Raw genomic sequence first — 12,460 nt, forward strand, 5'->3', positions numbered from 1 at the left:
AAAACAGACAAGGAAGGGGGAAAGGGAGAGCGGGGGAAGCAGGAAGGGCCGGGAAAGCATCACCTAGACACAAGGAGCAAAGGGGTTGTCTGGAGCTGCCGGGAAAAGGAGGACAGAAAATGAGAGACAAGAGATGAGCTCCATTCCCGCGGCGGAAGAACCAAGCGCCCAATGCGTCCCATCTTTGGTAGAAGAGCTTAAAAACAGTCACGCCACCCGCGGTCCCGTCCTCTGCCCACGTCCGCATTTCCCAGAGAGTCCTGAAACGTCCTTTTCCAGAGGCAGCGTCCGTCTGGGAAGATGAAATCTTGTGCAGCAAGTGGCTCAGCAGGGAAGAGGAGAGTTTCTTTGGTCAAAAGCACAGGATTGTTTCAAAACAAACCCAAAAGCCAAGCTCCCGTCGGCTGCAGAATCAGCGGCTCCGGAAGCAGGCCGAGTCGCCAGCTTGTCTGGCCTGCCTCTCCCCAAACCCACCCCCACTTCCCCCCGTTGGCACATTTTTCAAAAGAACATGAGGTAGATGAACTCGATCCCTTCTTTGGTACGTCTCTATAAACCTTGCACGGGCGCAAAAAGAGATTCCCCGACACCCCACCCGGACCCCCACCCCTCCAGTGATTCCAAAGGATTGCCCCCCAACCCAACCCAACCCTGCTCCCCACCCCCAATGGCAGCCTAACCAGGGGGAGAGGCAAACCCAGCCTGTCCCCCACTGGCTCCCCAGGGTGGCAATGAGGAAAGTGCGCCAAGGTCAGCTATCCGTCGGCCCGTGTGCTGGGCTTGCTCCCCGACAGAGGGCGCGTTGCACGAGGGGAAAGGAGAGGCACCCATGTTGGGCTGGCAAAGCAAGGAGGGGAAGGGATGGAAGTGACCAGCGGGCATCGCCAAGGCACCTTGCAGAGGGTACAGCATTTGGGGAGGTGTTGGGTACCACAGCAGCGGGGGGTGAGAAAGAGCAATTTCTACAATCAAGTGCAACTGATCTACAGCCCCAACCCCAGAAGCTGCTGTCTTATTCCCAAAATGGACCACTTCCATCACCTGCCTCGCCTGCCTGTTCTTTGATTCCCTGCCACCTCGGCCTCCATCTTTCCCCTTTGGCTTCCCCTCCCACATCCACCCTCTTCCCTTCTAAACTCAACGCCAGGCTTGGGGTTCTGCGCACCTCGCATCTCCCCCAAGTGCTTTTGATGCCCCACAGCTGCGGTTTGCAAAGGGCAAGAGACCCCGCCAACGGAAGGGAGAGGAGGGCCACTGCGTGTGAGAGAGAGAATGTCCGGGGTGAGGTGGGCCAGGCCTTGGGGGCCAAATCCACCCTCCCGGGCCTCTCTCCCTGGCCCCTGAGACTCTCCCCTTGCCAGTTTTGCTCCATGACCTCCTTGCATGCCTAGCGATGCCTCTTTTCTCGCCCGCACGTGGGCGCAGAGACCTCTGGCACCTGTGTGCCTGGAATGACGCCTGCCAGCGCTGAGGCCCTACCCACCTCTGCCCCTGGCACCCCCCAACCTGGCATGGGGCAGGCGAGAGCGAGGCCTCAGTCCCACGAGGGCTGCCAAGCCCTGAGCGATGTCCCGTGGAAGATGTGAGGTGTTGTGTGTGCGAACAGCATGCTTGTGCTGGGTATACAACTGTGCGTGTTTGACAGGGGAGGGGAGCGGATGCAGGAAGCACCCGTACCCGCCGCTGAGTCTTCTCCAGAGTCCAGAGTCCGGCCTCGAGGTCTCCCCAACCTCCTCCTCCTTCTCCAAGTCCCCTCAAGTCCTCTCCAAAGCTCTCTGCTCAAGCGTCTCGTTCCATCCTGCCCGGAAATCCCACCCCCCAGGAAAGGACGGGGCTGCAACACCCAGCCCCACTCAGCCGCAACCCTGGGTGCCCTCTGCTGGGCCCTGGCACAGGGCAACCGTGGCTTTGTCTCTGCCGCCCGAGGTCGCCAGGTTGAGGGGTGGAGGCAGGAGGCTCCCCGGACGTCTCCCCTCACGGCGAAGTGCTGGCCGGAGTGTGGCCCCGTGGCGCCGTGGACAGCAGCTGGTTCTGCGAGGTCACGGGGCTGGTGTGGCTGTGGGCACTCGCGGTGGTGCCGGCGACGCCAGACCTGCGGGCAAACAGCACACCTGGCGGGAGAAGAGAGGCCAAGGTTACAGCGGTTCCCATCTACCACAGAGGAGGTCCTTACACAAAAGACTTGCCGTGAAAATCCCTGAAACAAGAAGTCATCGACTATAGAACTGAATTAAATAACAAAAATCAAAAAATGTCCTGGCATGCATTCTTGCCCCTACCTGGGCAAAGGACAGTCTCTTGCACACTGCAGGCCCCGCGACTTCACAATGATGGATTTTATCATAGCAAAGACATCAGGGTCGGAGGGAAAGGTCGCCAGCCGGGCCGCAGCTATAACTTATTGGATTTCCCGGCTGCAATTACACGGGTGAAGCAGCCCCCCCTTCCTATTTACCTGTGTAGACAACTCCATTTATTTCTATTGACATGTTGATACTGCTAATGCCATTGCTGGACAGGTTCAATGCAGCCTCCTGTCTGTCATCTGGAAGGGGAGAAGAAAATGCCGATAGAGGGATTTCGGAAGGGAGAGGCAGGGAGGATGGAGCCCAGAGCCAGTCCAGCCCCACTTTGCACAACCCAAGCCCGCCGTTTGATAGGCGGCTGCTCATCAAAGTGAGATGGGCCGGCAGCTCACAGCTCAAGTCCCTGCGGCAAAGCGGCTCAGAGACTCTTCTGTAAACCCAGAAGCCTTGGGTTCAAATCTCACCTCTGCCAGTAAGTCAGCCTCACTCACCCATCTCAAAGTTGTTTTCCTTAATTTTTTAATGAACATATAAAACACATACATAAACATTTACACAGTACACACACACAACACACTAACTTATTTTCATAACATAAAACATACCTACATTACTCTATATAATACCTACCTATACTGTACATATCATCATACAGTGGTACCTCGCAAGACGAATGCCTCGCAAGACGAAGAAAGCGCAAGACGAAAGAGTTTTTCGTTTTTTGAGTTGCTTCGCAAGACGAATTTCCCTATGGGCTTGCTTTGCAAGATGAAAAACGAAAACGTCTTGCAAGTTTGTTTCCTTTTTCTTAAAGCCGTTAATACCCTATGGGAAACCGTGCTTCACAAGACGAAAAAACTCGCAGAACGAATTCATTTCGTCTTGCGAGGCACCACTGTACCTACACACCTACCCCACACAGACACCCACCAAGTGACCTGACTTCCAGCCATTCTTGTTACGCTACTTTATTTTTCCAACTAGCTTAAACGCATTTCATTATTTCTTTAATCTCTTCTTCTATCTTGACTTTACTCTCCTTTCACTCTCGTCATTTTCTGGATTCACTCTGGACAGTATCTGTCAGAAATTCTACTTTTTCCACATAAATTTTGATGTATTCCTTAAAGATAAAGGTAAAGGGACCCCTGACCATTAGGTCCAGTCATGGCTGACTCTGGGGTTGCGGCGCTCATCTCGCTTTACTGGCCGAGGGAGCCGGCGTACAGCTTCCGGGTCATGTGGCCAGCATGACTAAGCCGCTTCTGGCAAACCAGAGCAGCACACAGAAACGCCGTTTACCTTCCCGCTGGAGCAGTACCTATTTATCTACTTGCACTTTGACGTGCTTTCGAACTGCTAGGTTGGCAGGAGCAGGGACCGAGCAATGGGAACTCACCCCGTCGCGGGGATTCGAACCGCCGACCTTCTGATCAGCAAGCCCTAGGCTCTGTGGTTTAGACCACAGTGCCACCCGCATCCTTAAAGATAGCCCACTCCTTATTCACTTTTTGTACCATATCTCCTCTTATCCTCCCTGTTAGTTCGGCAATATGGAAGCATTCCATCATTTTAGATAACCAGCCTGTTTTAGTTGGGGACGCTGCTGCATTTTCCAATTTTTGGCAATCAATAACCTTGCCGCCGTAGTTGCATACATAAATATTGCTCTGACCGTTCTTTTTATTTCCTCTGACATGATACTTAGGAGAAAGGGTTCTGGTGTTTTTTTAAAATGAAAATCTAAACATCTTTTTCAGTTCGTTGTAGATATTTCCCCAGAATCCCACTATCTCTTTGCACTCCCACCACATATGTAGAAAGGTTCCTGCCTCATCTCAGAAGTTTTAAATAGTCGTTGTTCATTTTTCTCTGCAATAATTTTATAGTTTTGTCGTTTTGGTAAACCGCTTTGGGCAGGAGGTTTCCACAAGCAAACAGTGGGTAAATTTTGTGATATAGGTAAATAAGGAAGTAATCTTGCTTCACCTACCATATGGGGGTAATACTGATCTACCTTGCACAGTAATGGCTATGAAGCACTTTGAAGAGGCTTGAAGTGCAATGCAAAAGGTAACTTAACAACGGGAGCTGTGAATCCCCGAGAAACGCTTGGAATCATTTTTGCAAAGTTGATTCTAGCGTGTGTGCTCTGTTTTACAGATCCTTGCTGAAAGGAGTTGTTTCTTGGATGAACAGACCCCCAGAATAACCTCCCCAGCACTGTCAGTGATGGCCCTGCTCTCCGGAAGCACAGTTCACTTCCCCGCAATCGAAATTACTTGCAAAAAAAAGTGTGCAAGTTCCCTCCCTGCACTTTCACCTGCTTTCTTAACTTACTAATTTCTCCACACCCTTTCCTACCCAGACACATTCACTGGGGTGCAAAAGTGCTTCTCCAAAGTCAAAGAATCCTAGAATTGCAGAGTTGCAAGGAACCCCCAAAGGTCATCTAGTCCAACCCGCTTCAAGCAGGAATCTCAGTTCAAGAACTAGATGTCCCGGGGTCGCTTCAAACTCTACAACTCTATGATACTGCAAGATCAGAAAGAAGAAGCCTTTCTTGGTAGTTCTGCCGAAGTATTTTTAATTTTATTTTTTTACTTGTGGAGGGGCCTTTTCTGTGACAGCCCCTAAGCTGAGGAACTGTGGAACACCAGAGGCGTGTGTTTCTGTACAGTTTTCCACAAATGCTGAAGACGCAACCCCTCTGCCTTGCCCCTTGACCCCCAAGAGGTGTGGAAAACTGTACAGGCCTAGGACCCTCGTACCTACGGGATCACCTCTCCCGGTATGCCCAGCGGAGGACCTTAAGGTCCATAAATAGCAACACCCTAGAGGTCCCGGGCCCTAAGGAAGTCAGATTAGCCTCAACCAGAGCCAGGGCCTTTTCAACACTGGCCCCAACTTGGTGGAACGCTCTGCCTCATGAGACCAGGGCCCTGCAGGATCTGATTTCTTTCCACAGGGCCTGCAAGACAGAGTTGTTCCGCCTGGCCTTTGGCTTGGAATCAACTTGATCCCCTTCCCCTCTTTCCTTTTTCCTTTCTCCTTCTGTGATGGAACTCCTATTTGGGGACTTCCCTGGCTTTTTTCTGGCCCACGTAGGACCGGTCTGGATAGTTGGCCTTGGTGAAGATTTGATGTTTTCATCCCCCAAAAGTGTTTGATTTGAGTTTCTACTGAAACGAGGCTGCATTTTAATGCTGTATCTTAATCTTGTATTTAAGTTGTATTTCAATCAATTGTTTTATACCTGGTGTCAGCCGCCCTGAGCCCGGTCTTGACTGAGGAGGGCGGGGTATAAATAAAATTTATTATTATTATTATTATTATTATTATTATTATTATTATTATTATTCAGGGCTTGCTCTGGTGACAGCAATCTGCTTTTCCAATTCTTGCAACCATTCCTGGAACGTGCTGCTGGAGAGCAGGTAATACAATGGATGATGACAACAGATACAGATCCAAGTCACCTCTGGACCTTAGCTGTCAACCTTCCCTTTTTTGCGGGAAATTCCCTTATTCCAGCGCCGTTTCCCGCTGCTTCCCGCTGCTATCCCGGATTGTTAGATATCCCGTAGACTGTCCCTGGGACAGGTGAGGCTGCTGATCCCTTATTTCCAAATCTGAAAGTTGACAGCTATACTCCGGACACTGCCCTCTCTGGCTGCGCTGCCCCAGAGAATCCTGGGAACTGTAGTTTGGGGAGAGGTTCCCGAGACTTGTCATCCTCCTGGCACAAAACTACGCTTCCCAGAATTCCCTGTGGGGAGCAGGGGTTTGCAGACACCCTTTGCAACCCGGACGTGCAGGGAACACCTCTCACCTCCGCGGTTGTTGATCTTGATGTTGACCGGGAACTGCGACGCCATGGCCAGGAGGTTCTGCTGGAGTGCCTGCTGCACCAAGCGCTGCTGCTCCTCAGCCACCAGGGCCATCTTCTTCTCGGGGGGCTCGCCCCCCTCCAGCTTCTCCCGCAGCTGCTCCAGGGCGGCCGCCTGAGACGCGGCCGCTTGCGCAGCCACCAAGTGGTGCCCGGCTAAGCTGACAGGGATGGCCAGGCGGCCGGGGACCGCGGAGGAAAGGACGCTCTCCTCTGGAGGGGGGGAGAAAAGAGAGGGGGGAGGAATTGCAGAGCGGCAGAATTGCGAGGGACCCCCAAAGGGCATCCAGTCCAACCCCCTGCAATACAAGGATGACCTAACCTGGGGAGAAAACAGCAAAGACCTGAGCACAGCAGAGGTTATATTTTCTGAGAATCCTCCGGAAAAACAATCTCTCCAAGGACCTGTTGATGGCATTTTACCATTGTACTTTGGAGAGTGTATTAACTTCTGGTCTGTGTGTGTGGTTTGGGAGCTGCACGGCCAGGGGAAAAACAATGCTGTCCAGGGTTGTAAAGACTGCGGAGAGAATAACTGGGTGCACTCTTCCCACCTTGGATCAAATCTATGCTGTCAGGTGTCATAAGAAAGCTGCAGAGATAGCGCAGGATAGTGCGCACCCCGGAAATGATCTCTTTCAGCTTCTGCCTTCTGGAAGAAGGTCCAGGGTTATAAAGACTAGGACTAGCCGCCTGAGAAACAGTTTCTATCCAAATGCGATTTTGGTTTTAAACGCAGTGTAAGGTAGTCTCTTTGGGAGTATACTGTATTTAATTATGGGGTACCAGAGTGCTTCCGCTCCTTCCTCCTGGGCTGTGTTCAGAAAGTGGTGTTGGGGGATGAGTGTTCAGACCCCTGGGCTCTCACTTGTGGGGTGCCTCAGGGTTCTGTCCTCTCCCCCATGCTTTTCAACATCTACATGAAGCCGCTGGGAGAGATCATCAGGGGGTTTGGGCTGGGTGTCCATTAATATGCAGATGATACCCAGCTATACCTCTCTGAAGGTGGTGAAGGTCCTGTGTGAGTGTCTGGAGGCGGTTGGAGGATGGATGGTGGCTAACAGATTGAGGTTGAATCCTGACAAGACAGAAGTACTGTTTCTGGGGGACAGGAGGCGGGCAGGTGTGGGGGACTCCCTGGTCCTGAATGGGGTAACTGTGCCCCTGAAGGACCAGGTGTGCAGCCTGGGAGTCATTTTGGACTCACAGCTGTCCATGGAGGCGCAGGTCAATTCTGTGTCCCGGGCAGCTGTCTGCCAGCTCCATCTGGTATGCAGGCTGAGACCCTCCCTGCCCACAGACTGACTGGCCAGAGTGGTGCATGCTCTGCTTATCTCCTGCTTGGACTACTGCCATGCGCTCTACGTGGGGCTACCTTTGATGGTGACCCAGAAACTACAACTAATCCAGAATGCGGCAGCTAGACTGGTGACTGGGAGCGGCCGCTGAGACCATATAACACCGCTCTTGAAAGACCTACATTGGCTCCCAGTATGTTTCCGAGCACAATTCAAAGTGTTGGTGCTGACCTTGAAAGCCCTAAACGGCCTCAGTCCAGTAGACCTGAAGGAGCGTCTCCACCCCCATCGTTCAGCCCAAACACTGAGGTCCAGCTCCGAGAGCCTTCTGGCGGTTCCCTCGCTGCGAGAGGCCAAGTTACAGGGAACCAGGCAGAGGGCCTTCTCGGTAGTGGCCCCCGCCCTGTGGAATGCCCTCCCACCAGATGTCAAAGAGAACAATAACTCCCAGACTTTTAGAAGACATCTGAAGGCAGCCCTGTTTAGGGAAGTTTTTAATGTTTGATGCATTATAGTATTTTAATATTTTGTTGGAAGCCACCCAGAGTGGCTGGGGAAACCCAGCCAGATGGGCAGGGTATAAATAATAAATTATTATTATTATTATTATTAAAATACGGTAAATCACCTTTTTTGACACCTGGGAATTTCAGTCTGAGTTATGCCCAACTGCCTCACCTTTCTTGATGGCGTGCACCTGGTTGATCTGGCTGCAGTTGTGCGCAGAGATGGTGAGGGAGGGCAGCGGTATCTTGGGCGAGGCCAGGACCCCCGGCGTACCCACCGGAGAGTAGTTGAAGAGCGTGGTCCCAAAGGCTTGCCGTCTCCCTTCCCTCCGGTTGCTGTCAATGGCGGCCTGCAGTTCGCCGGGGGAGCTGAGCGCCCGCTTCTCACACTCGTAGGGATAGAGGTATTTCATGTACCTGGCATGCGGAGGGAGGCAGAAAGGGAGAGAGGAAGCGTGGGGTAGTGGTTAGAGTGCCAGGGTAGCGGTTCCCGAACTTTCTCCGGGCAACCCCCTCCCCTCGGTTTCATAAACTCACCCACTACCCACTAAGGAAGTCAGACTATCCTCCGACCTGGTAGAATGCTCTGTCCCAGGAGACCAGGGCCCTGCAGGATTTAACCTCCTTCCACAGGGCTTGGCCTTTAATTTGAATTCAGCCTGATCTTTTATTCCCCTTCCTTCCCTCCCCCTCCCCTTTTTATGAAGATTACCTGCTCTGGGATCCCACAGCTAATTCTCCCCTGGTCTCCTCGCTGGCCCAAATAGGGCTAATTTAGCCAGCTAGCCCTGGTGACCATCTAATGTTTATTGGATCGATTTTCCCCCTAAATTGATTTTTTCTTTATTGTTATTCACATTTTATACCGTATTTTATGCTGGTTTTTTTGTAGCATCAATTAAGTCTTTTAAATTTGTTGTTAGCCGCCCTGAGCCTGGTTTTCTGAACCGGAAAGGCTGGGGTATAAATAATAAAAAAATATTATTATTATTATTATTATTACCCTATTCAGAATTGTTCAGAACAGCAGTTTGCATGACATGCTAAGTAACACCATAGAATGCAAAGCAGACGTTCAAGATCCAATTAAAGTTTTCTGCTTGGCAGGGGGTTGGACTCGATGGCCCTTGTGGTCTCTTCCAACTCTATGATTCTATGATTCTATAAAGTTCTTCCGTTTAATTAACTCAATCAAACGGATGGATTTTGATTTAGCGATACCAGCTTTTCAGAGTCATTTGCACCTCCAGAGCCCCCTCGCCTCTTCGCGGGAGAACAAGCCACTCACTGCGTACGGAGGGTGAAAGCAGCGCTGGTGATGGAGGTGGGCAGGTTGAGGCCTTTGGTGATCTCGCGCCAGATCTTCTTGTTGATGACTTCCACCAGGCCCCCTTTCTCGGTCACCAGCTGGTAGAGGGTGTAGAGGTCCAGGACCTGCTTGGCCATGATGGGGATCCGGTTCACGGGAGTCCCTGGGGAGAGAGGAAATTCAAGGTTGCCAAATGTTAATAGTGGAATTGTAAAATAGTTTAAAATTACTGGGAAATGATATACAATGAAATGGAAAAAAATGTTTAAGATAACCTTTGTTAAAAGCCCAGAAGCCTTTTTGTTAGGAATTTTATGTCTCAAGATCTGCCAAAGGGAAAACAAAAACTTTTTATGTATGCTACATCCACGCATAGCTGTCAACTTTTCCCTTTTCTTGCAAGGAATCCTATTCGCAATAAGGGCATTCCCCTTTAAAAAAGGGAAACTTTGACAACTATGCATCCACGGCAAGGATGCTATTGGCACAAAGATGGAAAAGCAATAAAACACCAACTGAGGAAGAAAAGCAAGAAATGCTTATGGAATACACCGAAATGGCAAAACTAACTGAAAAACTTTGACTTAAGGACAAAAAAAATCCTTCAAGGAAGATTGGGAACCATTTACGGCTTACCTACAGAAATGAAATATACTCGGAGTCAAGTGTGGAGTTCATGCTCTTTATTCAGCTCATAGTAGTGAGGAATGAAAGTTCCCCCGAAATATCTGCTTTATATACATTATTTACACAATGGGCCCCACATGATTGGCTTGTTCCGGGATTCTCCTGTAGGCCAATCAGGTTGCGGATTCACTTCCACCTGGAGCTGGATTGGGTGGCTCCTGCGGACCAATCATACTACTGCATTGTTCTAGGACCAATCAGACTTCTGCATTCTGAATACTATTGTTCTAGGACCGATCAGGCTGCTGCTTTTTGGAGCCTATTCAACTCAGTACATAACAAGAAACAATGCAAAGAAATGGACTCATTTGCAGGTTTTGAGTAATCACTTACAAATAAGGGGCCCATTACCTTCAGGAGCTGAGGGCCTCATCAAACCTAAATCCGGCCCTGAGTGGGACCAACTCCCTCGAAAGGGGTTTTACTCTCCTTCATTGGAGATTTTTTAAACAGAGGCCGGATGGCTCAGCTGTGAGTTTGGCATTAAAGGTGTCGGACTAGATCACAATCAGGGTCCCTTCTGACTCTACAATTCTATGGTTTTATGAAGATATCAGTGGTTTGGACTGGGTCTTCAGTGCTCAACACAACCCTTTTCCCATTCGGCTAATCAGAATAAATTGTGCAGGATTATATCTATGAATGATGGAAGGAGGCAAGGTTTCGGCTCATGCAAAATGTCTTCCTTTTCCATGATCAATGCAGGCTGAAGAACATAATATTTCTTTTAAAATAATTTTGGCTATCGCGGTATATGCCCAAGTTAATGTAAAACCCCCAGATAAAGGTCACGCTATAAATTAAGAACTTAGAAAAAGCTGCCCTGTTTTATTGAGCCCACTTGGTTCTGTGGCAAAGAAATCTTTTGTGACGTAGGATTGATTCTCTCCAGCAGAGGGAGACAAAACCAGAGGGAAATGGCTACAAAAAAAATTTAAAACATCAGAGTTCGGGTTAGAAATGCAGGATTTAGAAAAATGCAGATTAACCTTTGAGATAAACTGCCTAGCAAAGAGGTCAGCTGGTCAGGAATAGGGCGCTTCCAAAGGAAAACTGAAGATAAAACACAGACTGATGAGGCTGAAATAGCAAAAACCTGGAGTGGAGCCCTATTCCTGCTTCGACGTCCATTACTTGACTCTGGGCTTCGCGGATCCATCCCAGAGCGGAGGAACCATTTCCGTGCAGCCAGTTGTGATGGATATAATAGAGAGTCTTGTGTGAACTGCATTAAAACAGACAGCTCATCTCACCCCCCAAATTGACCTGCATGTGGTTCCATTCTTTACCTGCATTCAGGAAAACATGTAAAAAAAATTCTTATGGATCTAGACAGCTTTTACGGCTGTCTGCAACAGGGACAGCAGCAATTCTTTAGCTGTGATTCCTGCATTGCAAGGGGGGTTGAGCTAGATGACCTTTGGTGACCCGCCAACGCCACAATTCTAGGATTCTTTTTTTAAAAAAAATCTGTCCCCACGCATTCTGTGGCAAGAAAAGCTGGATTCTGTTCCCTGACAATTTCCATTGATATGCCTAACTTTGCTCCTTTTTAAAAATCGTTTTGCATGCTTTATTTAGCAGTGTGGCGTCCTTGTGGTCATCCATTCATTAATGCTTTGGATACGGTAGGGTATGAATTTAAGGAATCAAGGGGAAGGTGGCCCAAAAAAACCACTGATCTAGCCCCATTATCGCCCACAGTGATGACAGGACTTGAACTCAGGACCTCTCACCCACAAGGCACATGCTCTGCCACTGAGCCACGGAAAGCATCTTCAAGTAATAATAATAATAATAATAATAATAATAATAATAATAATAATAAAGTTTATTTATACCCTGCCCTCCCCAGCCAGAGCTGGGCTCAGGGAGGCTAACACCAGTAAAATTACAGTAAAAGCATAATGGGGGGGGGGAATTTAAAATACAGGTTAAAATGCAATTTAAATTGCAGCCTCATTTTAAAAGTAGCCCATAGATCAAAACCATACGGGGAGGGAAACATAAGGGTCAGACTGAATCCAAACCAAAGCCCAGGCGGAACAGCTTTGTCTTGCAGGCCCTGCGGAAAGATGTCAAGTCCCGCAGGGCCCTAGTCTCTTGTGACAGAGTGTTCCACCAAGTCGGGGCCAGAACTGAAAAGGCCCTGGCCTGGGTTGAGACCAATCTAACCACCTTGTGACATGGGACCTCCAGAATGTTGTCATTTGTGGAGCTTAAGGTCCTCCGCGGGGCATACCAGGAGAGGCAGTCCCATAGGTACGAGGGTCCAGGGCCGTATAGGGCTTTAAAGGTCAAAACCAGCACCTTAAACCTAATCCTGTACTCCACCGGGAGCCAGTGCAGTTGGCAAAGCACTGGATGAATGTGATCCCGCGGCGAGCACCCCATAAGGAGCCTTGCCGCAGCATTCTGCACCCACTGGAGTTTCTGGGTCAGCTTCAGGGGCAGCCCCGTGTAGA

The 12,460-nt window shown here is 49.7% G+C and overlaps 1 protein-coding gene across 1 annotated transcript in view; it reads right to left on the reverse strand.

Moving 5' to 3' along the window:
- Window positions 1-668: 668 nt before the first annotated feature.
- Window positions 669-12,460, reverse strand: part of ARID3C (AT-rich interaction domain 3C) — a 125,213-nt gene continuing 113,421 nt past the window's right edge. Inside the window, exons 4-8 of the mRNA XM_082242007.1 lie at window positions 9,288-9,471; window positions 8,172-8,416; window positions 6,139-6,408; window positions 2,456-2,545; window positions 669-2,111 (exon numbers count right to left, since the gene is read on the reverse strand). Coding sequence (XP_082098133.1) covers window positions 1,975-2,111; window positions 2,456-2,545; window positions 6,139-6,408; window positions 8,172-8,416; window positions 9,288-9,471 — 926 coding nt within the window. The 3' untranslated portion in view covers window positions 669-1,974. The remainder of the gene's footprint in view (window positions 2,112-2,455; window positions 2,546-6,138; window positions 6,409-8,171; window positions 8,417-9,287; window positions 9,472-12,460) is intronic.

The sequence above is a fragment of the Podarcis vaucheri genome (assembly GCF_965113315.1).
Source record: "Podarcis vaucheri genome assembly, chromosome: 11".
Lineage (NCBI taxonomy): Eukaryota > Metazoa > Chordata > Lepidosauria > Squamata > Lacertidae > Podarcis > Podarcis vaucheri.